At 40.6% G+C, this 27,699-nt stretch overlaps 4 protein-coding genes across 6 annotated transcripts; 1 reads left to right on the top strand and 3 right to left on the bottom strand.

The window, feature by feature from the left end:
• The first annotated feature begins 881 nt into the window (after window positions 1-881).
• On the top strand, window positions 882-10,491 carry pcolceb (procollagen C-endopeptidase enhancer b). The gene is made up of 9 exons (XM_051428847.1): window positions 882-1,009; window positions 2,295-2,403; window positions 5,031-5,289; window positions 5,486-5,610; window positions 6,862-6,998; window positions 7,138-7,799; window positions 7,900-7,980; window positions 8,816-8,986; window positions 10,101-10,491. Exons 1-9 carry the CDS (start codon window positions 924-926, stop codon window positions 10,229-10,231), a joined length of 1,761 nt encoding a protein of 586 aa, XP_051284807.1. The 5' UTR covers window positions 882-923; the 3' UTR covers window positions 10,232-10,491.
• Window positions 9,090-12,643, bottom strand: LOC127379363 (transmembrane protein 272-like). Of its 2 annotated transcripts, XM_051428859.1 has the most exons (5): window positions 12,587-12,643; window positions 12,379-12,455; window positions 12,235-12,285; window positions 11,845-12,000; window positions 9,090-10,826 (listed from the first exon to the last, which is right to left on the bottom strand). In XM_051428859.1, the coding sequence occupies exons 2-5, from the start codon at window positions 12,431-12,433 to the stop codon at window positions 10,621-10,623; spliced, it is 468 nt and encodes a 155-aa protein (XP_051284819.1). In that variant the 5' UTR covers window positions 12,434-12,455; window positions 12,587-12,643; the 3' UTR covers window positions 9,090-10,620. The 2 variants fall into 2 exon arrangements, with proteins under 2 accessions (XP_051284819.1, XP_051284818.1); XM_051428858.1 differs by having other exon boundaries at window positions 12,379-12,615.
• A 2,773-nt stretch (window positions 12,644-15,416) lies between these two features.
• Window positions 15,417-26,858, bottom strand: LOC127379361 (transmembrane protein 272-like). 2 transcript variants are annotated; one of them, XM_051428855.1, is made up of 5 exons: window positions 26,774-26,858; window positions 16,948-17,027; window positions 16,811-16,861; window positions 16,502-16,687; window positions 15,417-15,940 (listed from the first exon to the last, which is right to left on the bottom strand). In XM_051428855.1, the coding sequence occupies exons 2-5, from the start codon at window positions 17,003-17,005 to the stop codon at window positions 15,702-15,704; spliced, it is 534 nt and encodes a 177-aa protein (XP_051284815.1). In that variant the 5' UTR covers window positions 17,006-17,027; window positions 26,774-26,858; the 3' UTR covers window positions 15,417-15,701. The 2 variants fall into 2 exon arrangements, with proteins under 2 accessions (XP_051284815.1, XP_051284816.1); XM_051428856.1 differs by lacking the exon at window positions 26,774-26,858 and adding an exon at window positions 17,442-17,545.
• On the bottom strand, window positions 20,787-24,690 carry LOC127379362 (transmembrane protein 272-like). The gene is made up of 5 exons (XM_051428857.1): window positions 24,593-24,690; window positions 22,546-22,628; window positions 22,385-22,435; window positions 22,035-22,241; window positions 20,787-21,551 (listed from the first exon to the last, which is right to left on the bottom strand). The coding sequence occupies exons 2-5, from the start codon at window positions 22,604-22,606 to the stop codon at window positions 21,370-21,372; spliced, it is 501 nt and encodes a 166-aa protein (XP_051284817.1). The 5' UTR covers window positions 22,607-22,628; window positions 24,593-24,690; the 3' UTR covers window positions 20,787-21,369.
• Window positions 26,859-27,699: the final 841 nt, after the last annotated feature.

Raw genomic sequence — 27,699 nt, 5'->3', positions numbered from 1 at the left:
ATTTGCACAAATTTTACCAATGGACCATTTGTGTCCGTTTGTCCCAAACCGTGTGCCATCGTAAGCATGTTAGCAACAGATGTACAGAGCGTGTGTGTGTGGGAGTGTTTGTGTTCAGTTCAGCCTCTGACTGATCTCAGAACTCAACAAGAAGTCTGGTCCTTTGTTATTTCCCTCCAGTATCTCCCCCCTCTTGTCTCTGTATGTTTCTGAAGTCCTGAACACACAGGGGTGCAGGTTCTTCCTTTGGGAACCATGAATGTCCAGACAAACATTTGTGCCTATCCACCTGGCAGATGTAGATATTTCACAGGATGAGTGAAAACTTTGACCTGCTGGTGGCGCTAAAGGAAAAAGTCAGCCTCACTCACAAACTCACTAAAACTCTGATTCATCCTCTGGGGACCATGAACGTTTGTACAGAATGTCCAACCATCCTATGATTGTTGGGATATTTCTTTTTAGACCAGAGTGGTGCCAAATGTCACCATGCGTAGATGCATTTCTTGTAGCTGGTGGTGCAGTGAATTACACACACACACACACACACACACACACACACACACACCTACCTGCAGAAACATACATTTTCCATATACTCCATTACTCTGCCTGTTAAACAACAGCACAGAGCTGGAACATAACGGGCACACTGTACTGTGAACTGTATATACATTGCTTTTGGCCGTGGCTCAGTGTACAGTGTAATTAATGTTGAACCTGTCTCAAACAACCTTCTGTCCTCTCAAGATCACATTCATTCACCTCTTTTCTTCTCCATAACACCTCCTCTCCCCCTCTCTCTCTCCACCCCTCCCTTCTTGAACCTTGCATCTCTCCACGCCTCTACTCTGGTTGTCCCTCCTTCCTCCTGCCTCTTCTTCTCCCTCTCCCGTCTTTCCCAACCTCTGAGAGACAGCAGGATGGAGGACAGGGTGTGGACTGTGTGTCTTCTTGTCACTCTGACACTGGGATGGACCGAGGCTCAGAGTCCGACCAACTACACGAGGTGAGCTTGCGTGTTTGAGAGATTTTAGACTTTAGGTATGTGTGTCAACTATACGGCTATCAATGTCCCTCTTGTGCATCTGTTTTCCTCTCTACATCCTGCATGTGCACATGTGGCAATGCTCTTTTTCAAGCCCACATCTATCTAGATTAACTACTATGTGTGTTTTTTCCTCTCCTGGTTACAGTATTATGATTACGGAAAGTGCAGTAGAAATAGAAGGTTGCGATGTTAGGAAGATGTGGTTGGCGTCCCATAAACACAGAAAATGACAGCATGCTGAAATTGATGTAGTGATTCAACTGGGCATGTGTATAGTGGCTTGTCTTCACGTCTGATGTTTTTGTCAAAACTGGCACTAAATTCAGACATTTGCCTTCTTAAATCCACATTTTTCCACTCCACAAATGCTGAGAATTTCATTTTTCTAGATGCTTATTGAACCTTGTGTGTGCACTGCTATAGCTACTTACACACATACACACAGAGGGTGTAAATTGAACACAAGACAAGCAAATGCCTGTGGGCTGTTCGACTCTAGAGGGTCAGAAGGGAGGGACTCCACCACCACTGGGGTTTTTTTTGGCCAAATGTGGCCTTCTAGCACTGCAGCAGACACACAACACATGCCTGAAGGACAAAAAAGGGACTATAATGAGTTGATGGTCACAGTAAGAGTCCTCACGATGTAAAAAAAAATGTATTCATTTTGGCCTTTCCCTTCAAAAAAGAACAAGCACAAAAGTTGAGCCACAGAAGCAAGTTTTGAAAGAGGAAACAAACTGACCAGATGCCAGCGCAACCAACGTCTAAATTAACGAGTCTGGGGCCCTTCGGCGAGTGCTGCGAAATTAAGATTGGAGGCTGGCCCTGCTTTGATCTGTGTTTATCTGAGTGTGAAAGAGTGGGCGTGTGTCACCAAACTCCATGTGTGAGCCGGGTTGCAGCGTTTGAAGGTGCCCGTCTGGCTAAAAGTATGTGTTACGTCTACTGACAACTTTCTTGTGGTACAGTCTCACAGCACATATACTGTAATATCGACGGTCTTCCTGGCTTGGTTTGACCAAGTTTTATGAAAAAAAAACAAACCAGGAGAGTTCATTGGGAACCTCCCCGGACTCGGAGAACAGAGAAAGACTGTGCCGCTGTGGTTTTCAGTGTGTATGTAAAAGTGTGTGTGTGTTTGTGAGGAGTTCTGCTTAAATACTCTCAGTATAACTGCGTTTTCTTCAAGTTAAATGTTGCTGCAACTGCAGCTGATGGCGGTTGTGTGATTCTCTTTCAGGCCCGTCTTCCACTGTGGAGGCCACCTGGTCACAGACTCGGGCATCGTGGCCAGTGAAGGATTCCCCAGTCACTACAAACCCAACAGTAAATGCACCTGGTACATCACTGTGAGTCATTTAAAAAAAATCACTACTCTATAGACCTTTTTCACAGCAGCCATTTTGACATGAAATAGTAGGGTAAGGACACTTCTCAAATAGAGCAGGTCTAGAAATGATTTACAGACCCAACAAGGATATTTGAATCCAGACTCAATGTGTCCCAGAGTGGCTGCTATCATTAAATGTCTCCAATCATTTGCAGTGAAAAGGTACATCCATTATAAACCTACACAGGTGATATTTTGACTGATTAGAGCTCTTTACTTCCTCTCAGGACTGAGTGGAGGTGTACAGACGTCTTATTGACTCCCCTGTTAGCTTTGTTGTTAGGGACAAATTACACCTTCGTCATCCTCATTAGTATATGGAGTTTGTTGACCTTGTGCATTTCCTATTATAGAGCTGGTCACCTTCAACCAATCAGCCAGACCGAGTGAAAACATCTGTGTTACTGACAGTGAATCAGCTTTAACTGTACGTTCCCGCAGTGTAATGTCCATTTTGTAGAGTCAGTGATGGATAATGATGATTCATTAGTGTCCAAAATCTCAAATTACTCTTCAATTTAAAAAGTGATTTTGAAGGTCTAGTCCATACGTACACAGGTGTTTCTGAATATGAATAATTTCCTCTACATTTTGGCCTCTTGTCCGCTAAATCCCCCCAAAAATAATAAAACCCTTCTTAGCAGTAGATTTTTCTAAACTCTGGTTTTTGTGGACATGGAAAAACAAAGTGTTTAGGAAACCTCAATTTGTACATTGTTCCTTTGTGTAAAGAGCATGTGCCTGGAAAAAAAAACAATGGCTGACTACCAGTTTATTTACATTTGGTTGGCACTGCTAGGCCATCTGCCAGAAGGGAGTGCAATAAGGTGAAGAAATAGTTGCCAAATAACGGAAAATAAATAATGAGCTACTATTATTTGTGTTTTAGTCACCACCACCACCAAAGGAAAATAATCATAATAATGTTTTCTGGTATTTGATGTATTGTTGATTTACTTTATTGCCACCTAATGGCTCGGCATTCTCATGTGTGCAGACATATTTTGTCAAACAAAGGTTGTGTGAGAAGATTTAAAAAAATAAATAAAGATTTTCAGATCCAAGTATGTGTAAAAACGTAAATGTTTTGTCGTAATTTGTCATTAAAGTAATTTTTGTAACTTTTGCCCAGCAGTGACCTCTGTGGCTAATTACAAGATAATAGTGAACGCAACAACATAAGTAGAAAACAGTCATAAAGTCAGTAATGTTACACAAGCATCAACTAAGTTGAACTGCCACCATTGGCTACAGGTCATACATTGTATTGAATTGGTTGCAAGGTTGCATTTGATTGATAGAGTTCAACTTTGGTAAAAGAATATTTAGTTGAACCTTTTTTGTTCATGCCTACGGTGATTAATGGCTTTATAGACTTGTGGGCTGTTATCAGTTCCAGTTTTAATTATCAGGGTTTCTTTCATTTATTTAAAGTTCAATTAAATTTTACTTTCACAAACGGCTTTTCCCCTTTTTTCCTTCAGTAGCTTATTCCACAATGTCTGCACATAGACGTTCATCAACTTGCTGCAACACATTGTGTTGCTAAATGACTGTAGTGCCAAATGGTAATGGTTGTTTTGTAGAACTGGTAAAGGGGGATGGGATTTAAACAAAGTTGAGGCAGTGCTGACCCTCCTGGCGACCATGAACCTGCAGCCTCACTGTAAGCTCTCCAACCAGAGACCAGTGAATGGCCTTTTACCTTCTCAGCCTGAACTGGAGCGTACCATCTGCTCAGGTAATCAGAGGGTGAGCTGGTGCTGATACAAAGCTCTCAAATAATACAGACTCAAAAACAAAACATTAATCTAAGATTCCTTTGTAACTGCCGACAAGCACAATTTATTTACAACACAAATACACACTCATGAGTGCGTCAACTTTGACATAAAATCATTTACAGCAGAATAGTTTTACCTCTACTCCAACAACTTGGCACTGCTCCTCACTCACTGCTTAGAGGACCTAATCTCACACACACACACACACACACACACACACACACACACACACACCTGTGTCCACTATCACTAATTAAGCCAATGATCTGTACAACAGCAAATATCTTTTTTTAATCCTTATTACAGATCTTAACTTAAACAAGCCTAACTGACAAATAATAAACAGATTAATTCAAACATTGGATTCAAATTAATTAATATAATTACACACAAACTATTAATTCAAGACATCACACCAGATATAAGTATTCTAATTGTTTTTAAACTTTGAGCTTTCATTTCTTTTTACCCTGTCTGAGATATTCACTACAATTAAAATCTTTTACACCTAAAAAACATTTTCCCAAAAATCCAACACATGAAATCTAGGAATGTTAGTTTTGATGGAAACCTTTGAAACTGTTTCATTGACCGTTGATTTGTTGCACCTTGTGAGCACAGGCTGGTTGTATAAAGATTTGTTGCAACAGTCTCAGTAATATTGATACTGAATCATAATTCTTTACATAATCTGTGGTCACGTGTTGCTGCTCAATAAAAGGAAATTGCTGTATTAAATCTACTCCTCTAGCTACATTCTCTTGTAGTCGTTCCTCAAAGCATCAACTGTCTCCCCCTCCAGGTCCCAGAGGGTCATGTGGTCATGCTGTCTTTCCGTCTCTTCGACATGGAGGCCGACCCCACCTGCCGGTACGACTACCTGGATGTCTACAACGGTCACTCCCGCTTGGTGCAGAAGCTGGGTCGTTTCTGCGGGACGTTCCGACCCGGCGCCCTCATCTCCACCTCCAACACCATGATGCTGGACATGGTGTCAGACGACGCCACTGGAGGAAGAGGCTTTCTGGCTTCCTTCAGCGCAGGGAAGCCACATATGGAAGGTGTGGATACAGAAACACACAGACCAGAATGAAGTGAAGATGTTTTGTCTGGTGTCTCGACTGGTGTCTTTTATATTTTTGAAAATCCACAACATGTTTCTTTTTGCCTCAAATACAGTAATACAGGGAAGAAAAAGTCCTTCACTTGTTTGAAGAAGACTTGTTTCAGAGTCCTTTTTTTTTTTTATTCCCGCAGAGAACCAGTTCTGTGGAGGACGGCTGACCAAAGAGCAGGGCTCTGTCAAGACGCCCAACTGGCCCAACTCTAATTACCCAGCAGGCATCAGCTGCTCCTGGCACATCTCTGTAGAACCAAGCAATGTAAGCCAATTGTATTGCACTTTGTATTTCTAATCGTCTCCCTCAAATACTCCCTATTGCAGTCAGAGTGACATCTCAGGTTATGCGCACATATGGTAATATTTAGCTTCAATCTCCATCTATTGATACATAACCCTACTCTGCTCGATTGCAGTTAGGATGTCTGCATGGGAGTTTTGACTGACATCTGTCAGTCTGATTTTCTATGTAAGTTCCCCATACGACCTTGCAGAGGATGGTCAGCCTTTTATTCACCTAATGGGATGGCTCGGTTCCCACAACTTTGGCTGAGAAATAAATACGAGCAAAAAGTGACAGTTAATTTTCAGTAGGCTGTAAAGCATCAAACCATCAGCAGACCTTTATTCAAGTAATGAAGGACATTTATTCATAATCATACAACACAAGGCTGTATAACGAAATGAGAGTTTGTAGTTCCTTCCTGCTACACAAAAAGATAATCAAATTCATAGAATAATTTAAGATAAATAAAACACAACAAAATAAAATATTATAAGATATACACACACACGTACATTGAATGTTGTAAATGGACCGAAGGCTTAAATCTGGTTCATAGTGACTGCTAAGTGAGTTTGTTGTCAAATGGCAAAGAAATGCCTTGTAGCTTTAAGGTACAGACTTATAAGTTCTCCAATCAGTAGCACACATAAGTAAGCACTGAAATGGGAAACGCCCACAAATATGGCCCAAAAACAGTTATATACACTCATTAGACAGGAGAACAAATATCCACAATATTAGCATCATATTTATTATTTCCTCACACAAAAAGTGACTCCAGCTGGACTTTGAATATGGTGTGTTGAAAAAGGCTAGTCGATGTCGGAGGAGAAGGAGGAATGAAAATAGTAGTACAGGGGCCCATCACAAGGAAATGTTCTACCTCTGGCCCCTAATGTAGTATATTTCTGTGTATGTGTGAGTGTGACGGCGGCCTTGTGACGAAAGTTCAAATGAAAGACTTCATTGAGTGCCTGAAGGTGTGTTCATGTGTGCCAAGAGATTGAACGCAAGGAAGGAGGGAAGGAAGCGAGAGCGAGGGAGAGAGTAAATGCCCTTCTGTATTTGAGAAGTCTGGCCCTTTTCCACCACCACTACTACTACTACCACCACTACCTATGTCTGCACTGCACTGAGGAGTAAACCAGCTCACATCATTCATTCCCTGTCATTAATTTCATAGTTTGCTGTGGCGTGTTTGTGTGTTCATTGCCACCTCTTCCCCAGGTGATCGAGGTGAAGTTTGTGAAGCTGGATTTGGAGCCTGACACATACTGCCGCTACGACTATGTGGCACTGTTTAACGGGGGAGAGAGGGATAACTCGCGGCGGATTGGGAAATTCTGCGGAGACAGGGCACCAGGGTGAGATTACTGATCAGAAATCAATCAAAGTTGCTTTGTAAAGGCAGCTGAGCTCTGCCAGTGTTTCCTGTATTTTCACATTTCTCTTTCCACTTTGCTATTCCTCCTGCATTTTTCACTCCATTCATCCTTTACATAGAACAATAGTGACAAATGGGAACGAGCTTCTTGTCCAGTTTGTCTCTGACCTCAGCGTGACCTCAGATGGCTTCATGGCCTACTACTCCAGCGTGCCTGGTGGGTCTCGGACGCCCACTGCCGGCGGAGACTTCATCTATGGCCCTCAATCCACCTCAATGCCACAAAAAACGGGCGTGAAGCCAATCAAACCCACCAAACCGCCCCTTAAACCTAGACCGACCCCTAAACCGAGACCAACCTCCAAACCTAGACCTGGCCTCCAACCTAAACCCACCCCAAAACCAGCCAAAAAACCACTGGTGAAGATACCCCTGAAACCTCCACCACCACGCAAACCCATCGTCAAGCCCACACCGAAACCCAAACCAGCCAGACCCACACCTAAAGCACCTGTGAAAAAGCCTGCACCTAAACCTGGAGCTAAACCTACAGCCAAACCTAAGATTATTAAACCAACACTCAAACCAAGCCTCAAGGCTAAACCCACACGTAAGCCTTTCCTGAAGACCAAGCCCACCTTAAAACCTGGTGTCAAACCAGTAAAGCCAACCCCCAAGAATGCAGTTAAACCAACAGTCAAACCAAAGATTAAGCCTAAAGCGACTTTAAAACCTGGAGTAAGCAAGACAGTGACGAAGAAGCCTGTTGTGAGCAAGAAACGTGAGTGGAATAAACAATCTAAACTCTCATGTATGTATGTGCACAGCAAGTTCATGTGCTTATCGTGTGTTTGTGATGTTGCCGCCTCTGTTTTCTTCAGCTTTACCACTGAACCCACTGTGTACACAAGCCTGTAAGAGGACAGGAACTCTCCAATCAAGCTTCTGCCCTCATGACTTCGGTGAGCCACCTCAGCTGCCTTCTCGTCTTCATTAAACTCCCACTATATTTTCACATCTCTACCTTTCCAAAATGCCATTTGCAGTATTTTTTTTCTCTGTAGGTTTTCATCCAAGTGTAACTCAAATTTTAACAGAACTTTCAGAAAATCTGCTAAATAAAATGCAAACGTATCTATGTTTCCATCCACTACTGTTTTGCAAATACTAGTTTCATCAAGACAGGCAGGTGGTGCCAATTCTGCCATTATACTATTGCAGAAGAAAGGGGGCGCAACAAGATAGTGTAATTAAAAGAGCACCAGTCAAACCTCAAATGGTGGGGAAAAAAGCAGAAAACATGATCAACATTTGGCATCTATAAGTTTGGTTTCATGTAGTCATTTGAGAAAGGTTACAGTCTTGTAGCTTCACACAAATCTGATATTTTCACCTGTGGACATTTTTCATGTCTCCAGTGGAGTGCAAGTTCCTGTGGATGTTAAAGTGACATGCTTCATGTGCTTCATGATTAATTCAGTTAAAGTCTGTTTTCATTGAACTTACTCCCTTTTTTTTCGATAGATGTATTTATTTTTATATATTTATGTTGAGTTTTTATACGCAGATGGAAAATGCGCATAGAAGCGGCTGAACTTGATAGACATGCACCTTATGAAGCTTTTATTATGATGTGATTTGGTTGTGTTGTCATGGGTTTCATAAATGAATATTTAGATGTAATTCTTCAGAAATAGCAAAACATTTTGGCCATAATATGTTGCAATTGCAGTTCCTTCACTGACTGTGCAACTCCTTTCTCTTTCTATGCATTCTTTCTTTTTTTCTCTCTTTCAGTGATTACTGGTAAGATTACATCTTTGGCCCCTGGTCCGAGTGGCTCAGCGACAGTTGAAGTGTCCCTAATCAAGGCCTATAAGTCAGGACGCCTGAACATCACCAAATCAGGGCCCGTCATGTCGGTCATACTGACCTCCACCTGCAAGAGATGTCCCGGGCTAACCAAAGGTACAGTCGAAGTATTTACAACCTAAGTCTGTCTTACACACACACATTGGTCAGTTTCTTAGTCTTAGAAGATCTAGATAGAGAAGGTAAAGACTATGCTTCATACCATGCAATATATTTATTAAATGTTGATCACAAATTATTTACAATTACAATTACATTAATTCTTGCAAATAAACAAAGAAAATATCATCATTAGTTCTTTTATTTCAGATCAGTAAGGTTTAACCACGAAGAACTGAAAATATAGTAAACATCATGTTTTGACCACACAAATTAAGCATAGTGTTAGTTCAGACAGGCCACGAAGTCAGGCTTGGCTCTCCATTCCAGCTATATTATATGATCACAGCTAATCGTAAACACACAGTCAGCTGACAGCTCAGCTGATTCCCTCAAGCATCCAATTGGTAAATATCATTTAGGGCGCCTTATTTAAGCTGCTTTAGCCTGCCTATCTTTGCTGCTTCCTCTACAAGCCGTTTTGCAACCCACCTCCACCCCAGCTCCTCCTTTTTAGGTTGTATCTAATTAATCTATGTCATTTTCAGATTGCCATTGATGCTTGCTCTGTTCTGTACCCTGGGGGGTCTCTTCTGCCGCTCTCCTTGTCTTAAACCTTTCCATGTATGCACATGGAAGGGCAGGGAGGTGTGCTCTCCCTGCCTTAAGGTTTTCCACGTAGGCACATGGAAAGGCAAGGAGATCCCAGAACAGAGCCATACCGCCAAATGTAATATTCTTCTGCTTAGGAATAAAAGTTATTTTGACAAAAGTGGTCCTGACTGAACTAACATTAATGCTAATGTCAGACATAGACATGTTAATAATTCAAATGCAATGAAAAATAAATAAGCTGGTTACAAATTATGGTATAGAATATAGATAAATAAATGTAAACTGTATAAACTGTAAAAATAAACTCTCAGTATATGCAGATGATCAAATTTTTTATTTAACCAATATATCTCAAATTAATAGTAACTAATCAGCTATTGAATTGATTCCGTGCCATACATTTCCCAACATTATTTGACCTTAAACATTACCCATCCAGCTCATCTGGTATTAGACAAATTCTAATGTATTTTTTCTCACACTGTCACTTCTCCAGGTCAGAACTACGTGTTGATGGGAAAAGTCGACACACAGGGCAATGGCCTTATCAGCCCCTCCAGCTTCACACTCCTCTATAAGCCCATCCATGCCAAAGCGCTGGCCAACCTCTCACGCAAATCGTGCTGACATCATAGCCCAGCGTACCAATCAGATTGACAGCCTGGACTGTCTCTCTGAAAACATGTAACTTTATCTAAAGAGTGAAAATATTATGAGTAATATCCAAACAGAATTTTTTACATGATACAATACTGTCGTGAAGTTATTTTAAAAAGAGAAAACATACAACATTAAGTATTATATTTTGTATTTTGTATGTAAATTATAATATTTCTGTGATAAAAGATGCACAACAATAAACCATGTGAGGCTGGTGCTTGAGGTGATTTTAATATTTCCTTTCTTGTATTTTCCATGATGATGTATGACATGATTAACTCTTAGTACATCCACCAACTACCCTGATAGTGACCTACTGTGTAGGTGAGTTGTTTTTTAGTTCTATCCAACTTTCTTTATCCCTGCAAGGGCATTTGTGCCTCGTCAGGCTCTTGTTGCAACAAGCAATAGTGGCAGGACAGAAACAGCACACCTAGTAGGACATAGGTCAAGTTGGTCATCCAGAAGGCAAATAAGTAGAGTGTCTTGTCGCAGTAGGCATTGGCTTGTGTTATGTTCTTGTTGTAGTTGGGCTCATAAATAGAGTAGACCAGTACATTACCTGAAAAAAAACAACCAAAAAACAAGAAAATAAATACACATTTGTCTTTTCTGTTGCAGTGCTTGATCACAGTTTCAGAGCTTACATATTAATAATCATAAATGTTGGCTTTACACCTATGATATCCATTCAGTATATATCAGCAAATAGTGTTTTTCATGTGTTTCAGCTCACAACTACCTAATGGATGTATCTAAAACTGCATTCATTTTTGTCCACTTGAGGGCAGAGGGACTATACAACAAGTTGACTAATGTATCTCTCTGACATACAGGTATATTCCTTTTGAATGTTCCTATGGCTGGACAAGGATCTTATTTCACTTCAGCAAACAGATCAAAATTAACATTCATTTGGAGTCATATTTTATCCCCTGGTCACTTGTCAAAGTCCAATATTCACATTCCTTTTCTCTTTGTTTTGATCATCTCGTCCTACTCCTGAGAAAGTATCTTAGTCTTGCTCACTGTGGTATTCAGTGCTGGGCAGGAAGTGTATAGTGAGTTTATTATTTTGCCTGAAGTCAGCTGCCTGTTGCTGGGTTTGACCTACCCATACAGTAAAATTGCGGGTCATAAAACAAGTACTGAAAGATACCATAACACTCAATATATCTGCAGAGTTGGGTGCTAATTCTATCGCCGTGAGCAATAGGTTTCACATTACTCATTGACTGATTAGTGGAGCTCAACCTACTTTTGTCAGGACATTGGTTTTATTTCAGTTTTCTACATTTAAGACAAACCCCAGCTTTATTGATCCCTTGCACTCTCTCCTTTGTTCCAAAATATAGTCCTTGGTTGGTACATCTCTAACCACCATTAATAACTATAGAAGGAAAATAATTAATAATTTAAGATGTGGTATGTAATTTAAACCTCATTGTATTTATAGAATTATAGTTTTCACAATAGCCACCAAATTAGAAGTGAAAGTTTAGCAAATATAACCAATGTTTGAACTTTAGTTATGATATACTCCAACTTCAGATGACAAATAATTTGTGTACATCCCTTACCAACAATAAACCAGATGAAAAACACTGAAAAGACCAGGTAGCAAAAGGATGTGTTAAATTTCTCAAAGCGCCAGAACAGCAGGCTGTTGACTCCCATCATCAACAAATAGATGGGGATGAAGGGCTGCCTCGGACAGTCGCTAATGAACACTACTCCTGTTGGACACGAGTACAAAGACAAAGAAGAGTGTCACTTCCCCTGCCTCATCGATTAATGATTATTACATTGTTCATGATTGCAATACACAGTTCTGATTGTCTGGTGTTTTAAAAGTTACTTTTCTGGCACAAAAAGTAAATTTTGATGCCATGAACACAATCTGAATACATTTTGGACAGTAAGTACACCAGTACTTACTGTCAAGAGGTATATTGTGCTGTATCACTTACCAACTACCCCTCCAGCCAAAAGCATGATGTTGAAAATGGCTGCAGTACATACTGAGGGTAAACACACAAAATACATTTTTATGAATAAATGACACTACACACCAGACTTTAATACCAAAGATTTTGCACGTCGCTATCTCTCACCTGCTATTACTGCCGGGAGTCTGCAAGTGACTTGAGGTCCGTCACTCTCTGTCATTATTAGTAATGATTAATCTAACCTACAAAGAGACGGATACAGCAGCTGTCTATACTGACTGTGTGGTACATTAAACAAGAAATCAGTCTAAGTATAAGAAAATACTTCATTGTAATACATGCAGATCAAGTGATAGTATCAGATAGGTCTTACCTGATTGTCTGACTCCTGCTCAAAGCAAAAGAAAAGGCCCTTTGCATGAAAACTTTGTTATATAATGTGCCTATGTGCCACTTCCTATTTCAATGGGTTTCAATGGATTCTTTTTTTCAGTTCCTTTTCCATTGTGGGAGGATGATTTGAGTAAAGCTAAATACTCTACATGAATCTATATGTTTATATGAGACACGGTTTAATATTGTTATAGATTTTATATACACTCTCAGTGTTAGCTAATTTAGATTTCCAAGGTCTCTTGTTTGTACGAAACTTAAATAATACTCTGCCACCTTCATAGAATGTCTTTAATCCTGTTTTACAAGACAAGAGTTAGATGTTAACTCTTGGAAGAATAAATCTGCTAGGACAGTGGTTCACAACCTTTCTGGTGTTAAGGATCCCCAAAGTCTACCAAACCCTATCACCCTATCACAACACTATCACCCTATCACAACACATTTTTAAAATTCATCTAAATGAATGAGTGGTAGCAGGGGTGGAAAGGCCTTTTTTAGAGGTGGTCTGATGTAGCCCTCTATATCTGCCCACACATGGACAGAAACACAGTTTAAATCCACCAGTGTGAGATTTTATTTAGGTTGTTTTGTTGGTATCTCCAAAAAAAAAAAAAAAAAAAAAAATGCTCATTTGGAAGTATTTACATATGGTGGGTCTGAAGCCAAACAGGTCTTGTTGCAGCAATGATCCACATCTGTTATTGTCTTATTGTAGTTGGGTTCATAGATTGAGCAGATCCACGCATGGTAGAGAAAAATAAGACAATGGTATACTGTGATTGTATATAAAGGACAGTTTCACTTCTGGGTTGCACTTCTGTGCTTCTCATACGTGTGGGTGTTTCACCTTCACAGATATTGGATTTAAGGGAAACTTTGCAGTTTCCCTCAGCTTTAGCATTTTATCGTCTTTTAACTTATCCTTTTGGTTTTACAGCTCTCATCAACCTTGTTTCCAAAACAGATCTTTAAAAGCAAGAAAGCTCTAAAAACCCAATTTTACGCTACAGGATGCTGACCAGGAGCCAGACATTTTCCTTTCAAAGACTTTGAGGACCAAAATGGAACTAAGTTTCTTGAAATATGACTCAAAATTAAAGACGTAGAGAAAATCTTGCAGACTCAGTAATTTCAGTTACACAGCAATATCTCTGTAAAGATTGCCAACGTTAGCCACCATGGGCTACTGTTCATACCGGACGAAGTGACTGAAGCAGCAAAACCTAGAGTTTAAACTAATGTGTTAACACAGTGGTTTCAAGTCTGGGTGACAGAACAGCCCCCATCTTAGTGTAATATAATATTTTATGGATCACATAAAAATAAACTTTTTACACGTAGTATTTTTTCCATGTTCTTTCTACTAACTTTAGGTTTGTTTGTTTTTTTTTGTTTTTTTTGTGGAAAATCATCAGAACCCTAAATATTAACTGATAAAGCCAGTGACAACAGCTCACAAAAGCTTAATTCTGTTTGTCAGAATGTGGTATTACTTTGTGTAGAGGCCTTAGGGGGACATCTAGTGGCTTTTTCATATTATTGCAGGGCATAAAAAGAAAGCTGGGTTCTCCATAAACAACAATAATAAACAATTTTCATGTAAATAGCTCACAGCTACAACTGCTCCAGTTTTTAAACTTAACAGCAATGAACCAGCACAAGTAAGGAGAGACAGCTCAAGCACATGAAGGCCATGTTAGAAGGCTTTAGGGCTATGAGAACGGGTCGGCAGGAAGGGCCCAGCTGACAGCAGGTTGTAGCCTCCCATTCCTATAAAGTAGCTTTGGGTAGCTATTGTGGTACAGTGACTCCAGATGGACAAAGATCAGGTTACATTTTGGGGGAAATGGGTATAAAATTATGCACAAGACATCTAAGAGCATGCTCTTTAACCAAAGAACACTTGGATGATAGATGATAGATCATTTAAATTAATTAACTTTTCAGAGTGACACGGACCCCACTTCACTGATCTAAAGTATTCAATGGAAACGTGAGGTGAGGTCAGTCTGTCTGTGTGTGTGTGTGTGTGTGTGTGTGTGTGTGTGTGTGTGTGTGTGTGTGTGTGTGTGTGTGTGTGTGTGTCTCAACTTCCTGTTTCAAAGTTTTGCTTTTTGATGTTTGATTTCAGTTCCCTCTGGATCCTAACGGTGAGAGTGAGGATGATTGAACTAAAGCCAAAGACTCAAATAATTCAACATTTATCTGTATCTTTTGAGGAAATGCTTCCTACTAAAAATGAGTTGGCAGCTGTTCTGGGAGAGATTGAAAGACAAGGAAATGTTTCCAAATACCGAGTTGGATTGTAAATTATTTATCACAAGGGATAAGATATACTTTGTGGAAATGGGTTTATATAAAAACTCAAAAGGTTAAAGGACCAGTGTGTAGGATTTAGTGGCATCTTGCAGTGAGATTACAACCAGCTGAAACCCCTTCGACTCAAGCAAGTGTGTAGGAAAAACTACGCTGGCAAGAAATGTGTGAAAGGCCCAGTCTAGAGTTAGCGTTTGGTTTTGTCTGTTCTGGGCTACTGTAGAAACATGGTGGTTCAACATGGTGGCCTCCGTAGAAGAGGACCAGCTCCCACTGCAGATAAAAACCACTCATTCTATAATGTTCTATAAGAATGTTTGTGTTTGTACTTTAATATTATTTCCATTGTATGCTGCTTTATACTTTGACTCCATTGGAGGCAAATAAAGTAAATAAAGTACTTTTTACACCACTATATACTGTAAGAAACTTGACTTTAAATTGTATTTTATTCACGCATATATGTGTGGCTTATATTAAGACAACACTGATACAATGGGAAGTTTGGCATGTTTTATTAATTTTTTGAAAATATTCAACTTAAACATAAAATATTTCCTTAATTGTAAGTATTTTTTTTTTCAGATACTTTGTAACTTTATACATAAAGAAAAAATTCTTTATTCATTTATTTGTTAAATAAAATACTGTTTCAAAAGGAGTAACTATTTCTGTGACCAAAATGCATAACCACAAACCATTAGATGTTGTTTCTTGGATCGTTCTTTTTATACAAAATATCCATCAGACCCGAGATGAAAAAAAGATGAATATTATTATGTTTGGTCATTAAATCCAACCACTCTAAATGTTTGTTCAGTTGTCGTTTTTTTAAAATTCCCACCATACAGAAAGTATGAGTAACAGGTAGAGAGAATGAGGAGACCCAACAGGATGTAATGCACATTAATGGTCCAGAAGGCGAACAGGTAGAGAGTCTTGTTGCAGTATCCACCAACATCCTCCGTCATCTTGTTGTAATCATGCTCATAGATGGAGTAAATCCACACATTACCTTGAGAAAAAGAAGCCCGAGAGAATAATTACTTTTCACATAAGTGTTTCACAAAGTTGAATTGTAGCACAAATTTTAGCTTGTTTGTTTTGTTTTGAGAATATTTTGTCTTAAAGAGTATTTTTAATTTTATGTTTAGATTTGTAAAACGTAAAAAACAAAAACAGATGAAGAAACTGTTAAAACTGATTAGACTGTACATTTTAAGTAACTCTAACTCAATTTTGTAGGTTAAAAACAAAATTCTTAATCAAGTAGCTTTTAGTAATTTTAAGTGACATTGACTTAATTTTTCATTTGTACTGTGAACTCTCCTGTTAAAATATTAGATGTCATCTGTGTCAACATTTTTTTTTAGTTAAAATAACTTTGTATTACAGTGATCAAACTAAGATCACCATAAAACAGCCAAAACTATTTCTGTCCTTGTTGTTCCAACTTAAAAAAAAATATTGTATTCCTCTCCTTTTGCTGGGACCCCCTTACAACAGACTCAAGGACCCCTGCTGGACCTCATTTTGAAAACCACTGTTAGACCACAACTGCAGTCTTTCTGCCTACCAGCGATGAACCAGCAGACGAAGAAGAGAGAGACAAGGGCGCTCCAGAGCTCGCTGTTATTCCCGAAGCCGGCGGCAGTGCAGGGCAGGAGGTTGAGGGCCACCAGCAGCAGGGTTATAACTCCCATTACTAACAGGTAGACGGGGATGTAGCGCTGCCTGGGGCAGTCGAATTGGTACATTGCTCCTGTAGGAGCAAAACCCAAACTATATCACTCCACCTGCCTCATGTATTAATCATTGCATTTAAAAAGTTGCTTAAGATACAAATAACACAACCTTCATAACAGTGAGTGCACCAGTCACTTACCTATTACTAGCTGAGCAAAGGCCATGCCGGTCATAAATAGCTGTATACATACTGAAGGAAGACAGAATGTTAAACTCAACCTGAAGTGACTTTATGTGGTGAAGTTACTTTAATATGTGCACATCGCTGTCTCTCACCTAAGATCACCACAGGAGGTTTAGGAAGTGTCCTGATGGGTCGGCCACTCTCTGACATTGTCTGTTCTGCTCAATCTAACCTACAGAGGGTCAGAGAGAAGAGAGTAGACATCAGATATTCACTCTACAGCAAAAATCCAGTCTGTACGCTCACAACTGGCAGAGGGATGACATTTCACAAGAAGTGCTCTTTCACTCAAAAATCTAGTGGTGAAAAAGGTCCACTAACGTACAAACTGTAGCCTACTTCCCTGAAAATAAATGGCAATGTCGTTTAACTGCAAGAACAGTATAAAGCAAAAACAGTCACATAAATCTGATATAATTACTAATAAAAGGTAGAAAAGAAGGAAAAAGTGTGTTTTAAAATTGTTTTTAGCTATAAATCCATTAAACAAAAGCTCAGTAGACTAATATTTATGTTACATTTAAAGAAAAATAGGCAGTAAATTCTGCACATGTAGAAATGATAAGTAAGAGGATAGGTCATGTACCTTCCTGTGTGTAAGAGTACCTCCTCGGTGTATCTGCTCCCTGACAGCTGGAGGGGAAATAAATTATGAACTGCTACAACTGTAGATTAGAGACAGTTCACGGAAGTATGTGTGGTTTCAACTTCCTAATGCAACGCCTTTCATCTTGATACTTGTTTTCTGTTCCCGGTCTATTACAACAGCGTCTGTTAATGAGTTGTAAAGTCATAAAAACTTTAACTTTAATAATAAAACCGTAATAATTCAGCATTAATCTGGATCTTGTTTTCCCGTTTGTCGGAGCAGAAGTTTCCCTGCAACCTTCAGTCTGGATCCAGGCTTTGATCAGTGGAAGGTTTTAGATCCTCCTCACCAAAGATGCCCAAAAAATTCTTCTAAAATATCAAGAGTCTCAAGTTCTCTGAAGAATTACAGAATCAATGTGATGAATTAAGTCTCTTTCCTTCATACTGCATGTAGTGAAGACCTCAACATGATTTTCAAAGCGCCTTGCCTTTGAGTGGCTGACCTCCTGACAAGACTGATTCAGTCAGTTAATCATACCTCAAATACCTGCCTTCCTCAGTACACCAACCTTTTAATGTGAGCTCTCATCGGACTACCCAATTTTTGAGTTTCCATACTTTTTTTTGTTTTCACTGTTAAAATGCATCATTCTTAGTCTTGTCTTAAGGTTTTTTTTTTTTTTTGGTTGCTTGCAAGCAAATATATGACATTCTTCCTCTGTTTACAATGCTCTAGGACTGAAAGAGGGAAAAGTTATAAGACTATAGTTTTCTGTTGTCTGTGTGTAAGATATCTGAACCCAGATCTGAGGACTCAATTGCAAAACTCAAATTCACAGAGCAGGTGGAGTTAAAGAGGCTGAGGACTGAGACAAACTGGCAAAGCCTGAGGCAAAAATATGCTGATATATACTGGGTGACTAATGAGGGAACGAGGGTCAGGTGAGCAGGTGGAGATCAGGTGGTTCAAGTGGGCGGGAACACACTGAGGGCAGCTACCAGACAGGAGGAAATCAGAGCCAAGTTGAGGTCAGAGGTTAACAATAAGTTGTAAAAGAAAAGTCCTGATTACAAATTGGTGAAAACTGGAATTGACATATTATTATATATTACGTATTTTCTTGTGTTGCACTAGCTGTGTAATTGACATGATGAGGCATTGTCAAACGTCACCAAACTTACTTCCATGTTTGTAGTTGTGAAGCTGCAGACATTACTCTCCAAACAGTGAAATTTTACTCCCACTAGAACACGTTGCTTTCAGTTTTATAATTATCAACACAATAATTGTTCACTTTCTTTAGTTTTCAGTGAAATCTGGTATTTTAGGCCACAATCCTCTAAAAACAGCCTGCAAAATCCTGGAGAGACTGCCTGTATCTGCACACAACATAAATAATATAAAATGATGATCTAAAAATGTCCAGGAACTGCTGTTTGTAGTTAGTCATAATTTTGTGCTTTCTTGTACTACCTGACAATACCAGCAGTCACCTCAAGCCAATTTGAGTTTGAGACCCCGATATGAGTGGAAGTTCCCAGGTTTTGGCATCATAATTTAACCCGTCTTACTTCATGGAGTCACTTGGATGTTGCATTTCCTCCAGCAGTTTTTAACATCAGACTGCTTACACATTGCACATTTCCTGTTCCTGAACTGTTTGTTCCTGTAGTTTCCACACCTTTCTTTATCTTTTAATGAATTCTTCAGATGGCAAAATTCAACAATGCATCATGGTTAATGTACTCAATGTAATCTTAATATTTAGTATAAAACTTACAGCAATGAAACTCATCTGATAGTTTAAGTTTAATGTTGAGATTAAATATCCCATAAAAACCAAAAAGGGAACCATTAGAAATGCCAGGAATAAAGCACTGCTGCATCAGGTAGCATTAAGTATTTCATAAGGGCCTTTAACATATAAGAAATCATTGATTAGTAAAGTGCATGATGGGAACTGTGTGGGGTATGATTGGTTAATGTCCTTCCTTACACAAATTATCAACAAACATGAGCATTAAAGCAAAAAGAAATGAATTAATTCTGAAAGAACACACATTTGCATTAGGAAATCGTGGGGAGCTCCGGGAACCACAGACTGGACAGGAGGAGCAAGGACATGGCACAGACACTGGAGCTTCAGGAGGAGTCACAGGCACTGAGGGTGAAGACGGCAGAGAACCAACGCTGGTGGACATAGCTAGTATTCTCTGAGCCAACATGAGCCAGCAAGAGGCCCAGGATGCTCGACTGAGGGAGGAGTCTGCACGCCAAGAGCAGCGGTTTAAAGCAATCCAACATCAGTTCCGACTGCTACAGCTCGAGGTGCAGGCTCGCACTTCCCCAACCCCAGAGCACACCTCAACTGACTCAGATGAACCTGGTCCACAAACCCAAATAGCCCTGGCACCTGAGGGTGCTCCAGCCATTCCCTCATCAGGTCAGTTTCAGTTCTCCCAAGAGCCTAGATTAGAAAAGCTGGCAGAGAGTGATAATATTGAACACTTTCTTATAACTTTTGAAAGGATTGCAGCAGCATGTAGGTGGCCTAGATCTGACTGTTTTTTTTTTTTTTTGCCTTATTCCATTGCTTACTGGTAAAGCTAGAGGTGCCTATGTTAATATGGACCTGGATGATGCTCATGACTATGACAGTGTTAAAGATGCTATTCTGCAGATGCAGGAAAGATTCCAGCACACTGCCATTACACCATCAGATGCAGTAGCTCCAGATTTGCCACTAGGTTTTAAAATGCCTTCAGACATAGTTCAGATGCAACAAGATGACCCCAGTTTAGTAGCTCTATTAAGGAGTGCTAAAGAGAGAGAGATGGAGAGTGAGTTGGAGTACAGTTCTGGAGAAGAGTATTTCCTACAGAAGGGTATTCTCCACCATCAACATGGACCAGTGAAGCTAGTGGTTCCCAAAGCAGCCCGAGACACAGCACTGGTCTTGGGCCACTCTGTTCCCTGGGCTGGCCACCTAGGGAAGCACAAGGCCCTGGCTCGGATTAGACAACACTTTCACTGACCTGGTTTGCGGGCAGATGTTGCCCAGTTCTGTAGGACTTGTCCTCAGTGCCAGAAGACTACTCTACTGTGGAAAGAAGTGGGCTCTCGACTGATTCAAATACTACCTTCTGGGGAGGGAGTTCACTCTACAGACTGATCAGTCACACTGAGGCAAAAGCACATGGTGGTAACTTTCATTTGTTTGTCTTATCTTTAGCTTTAGTTATATTTAGGTTTAGAACATTAGACACAATTAACAATAAATAACTGGACACAGATTTTGGATTCATAATACAGTTTTATTATCCATTTTTGACAGCCGTTATCTTTTTAGGGTGCACACAATTGGTTAACTTTCTTTGTCAATTTTTGGTAGTATTATTAGGTGAATTCATTTAGGTTATTTTTCACTGCATCAATTCAGTTTTCTTTGAGTTACCAGTTCCTGGGTGCTGCTGCTGAAGGTGTCCCATGGCCGACAAAGGAAGGGCTGGCTGAATCAGAGACGCTTAAAAGGGGTTGTGCCGATGATTAGGCTACACCATGTTGGCCAAAATCATGGGGAGAGGCAGTGGTTTCTCGTTATTTGAGTTTGTGTCTCAGTTTAGTTAGGTCGATTTGGTTGGTTGGTATAGCATGTTCAATTTGTTCAGTTAATGTAGCCTGAGTTAAGCTCTGTTTAGTTGACCTCTTTTATGGGCCCAGAACATTTTGTATATTTTGTAAATTGATTATTTTCAAAAAAAAAATTGTGAATAAAATTATTATTTGTGAAAATTTAACCTTGACTCCTCATGCCAGCTCAGTCCCTGACATGGGCCTTCGTACATGTTCAACAGACAAACTAACAGCGTCGCGTGCAGCCCCGCAAGACGCATCCCGCCTCCTCTTTGGTTTTGTTTCGTCTCTAGGTGTCTCGGCAGCACATCGTGAAGCAGCAGCTGCATACCAGGGCCAGACCCAGGAAGATGTAGGTCAAGCTGGTGGTCCAGAAGGCAAACAGGTACAGTGTCTTGTCGCAGTAGGGATCCACATCTGTTGTGTTCTTGTTGTAGTTGGGCTCGTAAATAGAGTAGATCCACACGTTACCTGGACATAAAGGAAACCAAAAAACAAAACAATCTTACGTCGTTTCCTTGTAGTCCCAAAAGGCTACACCCTCCTATAACCTGACTGGACTCTTTCTGCTCCAGGAATTCAAAAAGGACCAACATGGCGGCTCGTTTTGGAAACTTTCTCTCATTTTACAACAACAGTTCACCAAAATGTGTTTGTAAAAACCTTTTAAGTTTGAAAAATGTCGTACAGTTGCTTAATCTGCCTTAATTTTAAAGTGTCATGCACTCAGTTGCCAGTTTATCATATCAGGTTAACCTAACCTAAAACTAATGGAGACTATGGTCTTTGTTGCTGGTGAACTGTACGGCCCCAATGAGAATTGATGAGAGAATTACTCTTAACTTCAACAAACAACTACCAACCGGAAAACAAACAGAATGCACTTCCCTTGGTCAAATAAGCTAAATGTCACTTTTTGGCCTCACTTATCAGCCTATCGCTGTTTTGACTCACCGGCAATAAACCAGCAGAAGAGGAAGAGAGACATCAGCGAGTTCCAGGTGGCGCAGACTCGACTGAGCAGGTTGGTGGTGCCGTCTTTGGGCTGTTGGGTGCACGGCAGGCAGGCGAGTAGCGCCAGCACCAGGCCGAAGACTCCCGCCACTATCAAATAGATGGGGATGTAGTGCTGCTGCGGACAGTCATCCAGATGTACTGCACCTGTTGGGGACATACAGAGGAGGGGCAACAAGCGCAGAGAGATTCTGACTTTCCATCAGTACAACAATTATTTAGTGAAACTGTTGTTTTAAAATTGAATTCAAACATGAATTTAATGTCTGTAAATGTCGTCATTCACTTACCAATTGCAATCTGAGCGATAGGCATGATGCACAAAAACAACTTTGAACTTGCTGCAAGAGGAAAGAATACATTTAGATGAAAGACACTTAGAGCCTCTTTTCTGTCGTTAATCTGAGACAAATCAAACTATGACTGTGAGGATTCTGTCAGCTGATCTCACCTAGTATTGGTACTGGGGGTTGATGGTCGTGGATGCTATGAATAAGTCCAGTGTCTGACATTATTGGGAATGAGGACTCCGACCTACAGAGGAAGATAATGAACTGAGACAGAGTCGACTAACAGGGTCTCCATTGTTAAAAAAATACAAAGTCAGCATGTACAAAGATCTTTAACAGCCAGACGACGAGAAGAAACAAAACAAACAAGTAATGACATATTTTGTGGGCGGAGCCTAACCGGTGGCAGAAATACGGTTCCTGCGGCAGCTAGCTTTGTTAAGTTAACCGCAGCGCTCACACCATCGTAGTCATCAGCCGAAACAGTAACATAACGAACACTGAACGCTGGAATTAACCCTTAATGCTCTAAAATACATTGCAATCATAGAGTGCCTCACTATATCTGTAATGTTCCTGCGCCACGAAGGCCGCTCCTGCCAACTAACACATCCACTCAGATAGTATTTTGATAGGCAGGCGAGCTAAGGTTAGCCAACCCAACCACTAGCATTTTTTGGAGAAACGAAGTAACCTTCAAACAGCATTGGTGGTAGATTGTCTGGCGTCTGCAGGTTACTGTCCCAGCTGGCATTGTGGGGCGGCCTGTCCCAGATAATGTTAGTGGCTGACCTGCTAACCTTAGCCCGCCTGCATGCTGACGTTATGGAGTGGATATGTTAGTTATGATACTAACTTTAAGTATAATGACAAACGGCGTTGATATCAACAGCACAACAACCATTGTTTCTTTATTCCAGTTACTCTAAGTTACTGTCAGTTTCTCTCCACTTGTTGCCGCTTTTTTTTCTGCCACCACAATGCGCACGTGACTGCAGTGACGTAACCATGACGTCTACTCCAAATTGGTCCATTTTCACATTTTTGACAGTTTCCCCTGGGAGCCATGAGAGACGTGTTAGATCCCGAGTTACCCCCGTATAGGTCCAGCTCTCTGTTTAAAGGGTCCGATCCTCCTGCCTGTGGGTATTACAGCTGCTGCTTGTCCAATTCCACCCTGTTGGGCTTGGTGCCTGCATGGCCTCCACAATGGATTCTTCAGGGACCACCCTTCCTTTGGGTGTCTCTTCCCACTTCTCGTTTCCGACAAAGACGATTCTTCTCTGTTGTCCTCTGGATCATCTATCTGTCCGTTTGGCTGGACGACGGTGGCTCCACCTCTGCCTCACTGTTGTCTTTGTCTTTTTAAGTCATCTGCTCCTCAAAGCCTCCCTTTGCGCTTCGGGTCAGGGATGAGTTGCAGACTTGTTGGGCTACTCAGCACCGTTCGCTGGGCACAGCTTGACTTTCCTTGTCGGTCGCTTTGTCTTGGGTGCTCAGCGGTTGTTCTCTCTGCTGCACGCTCCTTTCTGGCGCTCGGGCAGATGTGTTGTCTGCTGCACGCCTTTCTCTCTCTCTCGGGTCGTTTCAGGAACAGTGGTGGATTCCTCCTCTACTGGAGTTCTTCCTTAGGTTAGATGAGTCCTTTTCGTCGAGCCCCACGTTAGGCACCGCGTGTTAGATCCCGAGTTATCCCTGTATAGGTGGTACTGGACCAGCTCTCTGTTTAAAGGGTCCGATCCTCTAACCTGTGGGTATTACCCTGCCAGGTCTCAGCAGAGGACTATTCAAGGAGACACGCGTAACTTCTAACTGCCGCAGCACCTGACTGAATAGCCCTAGAGTCAAATACCACACTAGACACGTCCATTCACGGCAGCTCTCCTCATATTGATCTGTGCACTTGGTAGTTGCTAGGATTATTTTTAGTAGCTTGTACAGTAAGCCCCAAGGGTCTGTTTATTTTTTCTTTAGCTAGAGTAACCTGTTACAACCTTCAAGATGTTAAACACACTACCTAATAATTATTGCCTGTTGAGATAACATAAATCCAATGTCCACAATTTATTCTTTAACTGCAGTTGTTATATTTTATTGCAAGATTTAGCAAGGGCTAGCATACAGCTTTAATTGATTCAAAATTAATTATTTATATTCACTGATAAAGATTAACTATATATCTGATGTTAAAAAGAATTATGAACTTACCAGTGCAGTCTCTGATGGCAGGGAGAACAAAAGAGTGTTCAAGTTCAAGGATGCGTTGCTCCGATGTGGTTGCTCGATCAGCAAGTCTTGAACCCGAGAGCCGGCCAAGGACTAACCCTGATCCTCCTTGTGTAACGCCTTTTATCCCCCTTGTCCTCCTTTGGTGTTGTTTGGTTCCTGTTACTTCCTCTTTTGCGTGCACTCAACTTTTTCTTTCTCTTCGACTATCTGGTTGCTATACGTGCCTTCTCACCTCGCTACTCAGTATTTTCACATGATGTGCTCTTCTAATACGTGCCTTCTTATCGCGTTACTCAGTTTTTCAGCATTATTTTCTCCTCCAGTATGTGCCTTCTCGCTCGTTACCCAGTGTTTCAATATGATTCTCCCTTTTGACCTTACTTACCGTAGTTCTAACTTAGTGTTATATATTCACACTAATAAATTATCAAATAATCAGTTACTATCATATAATCATGTTTCCTTTCATTGTTACATATTTCATTTTGTAATATAGAATCAACTTCAGTCATTCAGAATACATGAGATAAAGCATGCAATGCAGATTTCTCAGGGCGTGTGACGTCAGTAGCCTTTTTTCATTAGCATATTGCAACATTTCACTTGCATGTTGCCACCCACTTCAGCTTACTTCCGTCTTGTCTAGCGGACCTTCGCCATTGTTCCTACAAGGAGAGAGCGAGAGACTGGCCAACAATATGTCTGAGCAAAGGCTTAAGCACTCTAACTGTTCAGTCCTTGGCTGCACAACCCAACACAAATCTCTACATATGTACGAGCTCAGTGGATTAATTTTATTTTTGATGGCAATGTCCGGCTAGAGTCGGAAAAGTCGTCTTCGGACTGTTTTCACAACCTCGGTCAGTACAATACTGGACTGGTTAAAAGACTGTTCCTGAAAGAGGGATTCGTACCAACTGAGATTCACACAGAGTTTGTGCGGTGAATCACCAAGCAATTTCACCCTTACCCCAGTACCTGTGTGCAGGGGGTGAATCCGTAAAAGTTACTATTGTGAGTTTTGTGGCCGGGGGAAATTGGCTATATGTTCATCTGTAATTTGGCAAACGTGCATGCTTTTCAGTAAGTACTATGTTTGTGTGTGTCGCTGCTAGAATTAGCAGAGATGTAACCTCCGAGCAAACGAACGGTAGCCGACCAATTTAGACTATTTTAATTGTCTGTGTAGCTTTGATTAGCACACAGCAGCTCTGTGAGTTCACTGCCTTACTTATAGTTACTGAGTCCGCTGTCGGACTTTATATCGTAATACAAGGGACAGTGTGATCGTTAAGCCTCGTTAGAAGCTACCAAAATACTGAGAGTAAGTTATGGTGATTATTTTTCATGATGCTTCTTGTGTAACTTTCTGCCGACGTGCAAACCAGCTGGGGCTGGTGTGTGTGCTCCTGTGTGTAAATTCCCTTGATCTACGTGCACCGGAGTTAACAATAGAGCTACTGTGAGATAGAAATAGTCAAACTGCAGGGATTGATTAGTTTAGTAATATTCTGTAACTTTGATTATCACTGAATGAGCACCAGATAATGATACGGCCAGGGCCATAACACAGAGCAGCTGGGGTTGCTCACTAGACTGTTTGTGGAGTCAAACCGCGACGAGTAAACGTTTTCTGATCCATATATTTAGCGTTACTGCAGTACTGGTATTACTGACGATATAAGTGCAGGTCCAGTGTAACCTACTCACATCATCTCCTATTGTATTATAAACAAGCTGCTGCCATTAGCTAGACATTTGTGTTGGTAACCTCAGACTGTTTCAACAACACATCACTAGAGCAACAAGGGACCCACCAGAGACACTGCTTTATTATTTTAGTTTATAACTTAGGACTACTGTGAGCCACAATGACCTGTTGTACTTGTATTATATTATACTGTATTATATTATACTGTATGTTAGTAGAAATGCAGCTAAACTCCAAAACACCGCAATGCTGAGGCGGAAGTGGGAGGGGCCGGAGTGTCGTCTGCGTCATAATGCTGACCAATCAGAGCAGACTGGGCTTTTCAGGAGGGGGGCCTTAAAGAGACAGGAGCTAAAAAGAAAAGGAGCATAATATGTCTCCTTTAAAGAAAAAAAAGGCAGTAAATTCTGCACATGTAGAAATGATAAATAATAGGATAGGTTATGTACCTTTCTGTGTGTAAGAGTACCTCCTTGGTGTATCTCCTCCCTGACAGCTGGAGGGGAAATAAATTATGAACTGCTGCATCTGTAGGCAAGAGGCAGTTCACTGAAGTGTGTGTGTGATTTTAACTTCCTAATGCAACGCCTTTCTTTTTGATGATTGTTTTCTGTTCCCAGTCTATTACAACAGCGTCTGTTCATGAGTTGTAAAGTCATAAAAACTTTAACTTTAATAAAAAAAAGGTAATAATTCAGCATTAATTTGGATCCTGTTTTCCCGTTTGTCAGAGCAGAATTTTCCCTCCAACCTTCAGTCTGGATCCAGGCTTTGATTGGTGGAAGGTTTTAAGTTTTAGATCCTCCTCACCAAAGATGCCCAAAAAATTATTCTAAAATATTAAGTCACTAGTTCTCTGAAGAACTACAGACTCAATGTGATGAACTAAGTCTCTTTCCTTATACTGCATGGAGAGAAGACCTCGACATGATTTTCAGAGCGCTTTGCCTTTGAGTGGCTGACCTCCTGACAAGACTGATTCAGTCAGTTAATCATACCTCAAATACCTGCCTTCCTCAGTACACTGGCCTTTTAATGTGAGCTCTGCTCTGGCTACCTTATTTTTCAGTTTCCATATTTTTTTTAATCATGTTTTCGCTGTTAAATCCCATCGTCATTCATCTTGTCTTTAGATGTGTTCCTCTGTTTACAATGCTCTAGGACTGAAAGAAGGAAAAGTTATAAAACTATAGTTTTCTGTTGTCTGTGTGTAAGATATCTGAACCCAGATCTGAGGACTCAATTGCAAAACTCAAATTCACAGAGCAGGTGGAGTTAAAGAGGCTGAGGACTGAGACAAACTGGCAAAGCTTGAGGCAAAAATATGCTGATATATACTGGGTGACTAATGAGGGAACGAGGGTCAGGTGAGCAG

Source organism: Dicentrarchus labrax, unplaced genomic scaffold (genome assembly GCF_905237075.1).
Source record: "Dicentrarchus labrax unplaced genomic scaffold, dlabrax2021, whole genome shotgun sequence".
Classification (NCBI taxonomy): domain Eukaryota; kingdom Metazoa; phylum Chordata; class Actinopteri; family Moronidae; genus Dicentrarchus; species Dicentrarchus labrax.
Note: the sequence above shows the minus strand (reverse complement) of the source record. Positions and strands in the feature narration are given on the sequence as shown.

Coding starts and splice junctions, on each gene's coding strand:
- pcolceb (XM_051428847.1), top strand. CDS start 924: ATGGAGGACAGGGTGTGGACTGTGTGTCTTCTTGTCACTCTGACACTG. Junction 1,010..2,294: donor AGTCCGACCAACTACACGAG/GTGAGCTTGCGT, acceptor ATTCTCTTTCAG/GCCCGTCTTCCACTGTGGAG. Junction 8,987..10,100: donor ATGTCCCGGGCTAACCAAAG/GTACAGTCGAAG, acceptor TCACTTCTCCAG/GTCAGAACTACGTGTTGATG.
- LOC127379363 (XM_051428859.1), bottom strand. CDS start 12,433: ATGACAGAGAGTGACGGACCTCAAGTCACTTGCAGACTCCCGGCAGTA. Junction 12,286..12,378: donor ACTCCCGGCAGTAATAGCAG/GTGAGAGATAGC, acceptor GTTTACCCTCAG/TATGTACTGCAGCCATTTTC. Junction 10,827..11,844: donor TTTCATCTGGTTTATTGTTG/GTAAGGGATGTA, acceptor GTTTTTTTTCAG/GTAATGTACTGGTCTACTCT.
- LOC127379361 (XM_051428855.1), bottom strand. CDS start 17,005: ATGTCAGAGAGTGGCCGACCCATCAGGACACTTCCTAAACCTCCTGTG. Junction 16,862..16,947: donor ACCTCCTGTGGTGATCTTAG/GTGAGAGACAGC, acceptor GTCTTCCTTCAG/TATGTATACAGCTATTTATG. Junction 16,688..16,810: donor CTTTGCTCAGCTAGTAATAG/GTAAGTGACTGG, acceptor TTGCTCCTACAG/GAGCAATGTACCAATTCGAC.
- LOC127379362 (XM_051428857.1), bottom strand. CDS start 22,606: ATGTCAGACACTGGACTTATTCATAGCATCCACGACCATCAACCCCCA. Junction 22,436..22,545: donor ACCCCCAGTACCAATACTAG/GTGAGATCAGCT, acceptor TTCCTCTTGCAG/CAAGTTCAAAGTTGTTTTTG. Junction 21,552..22,034: donor CTTCTGCTGGTTTATTGCCG/GTGAGTCAAAAC, acceptor CTTTATGTCCAG/GTAACGTGTGGATCTACTCT.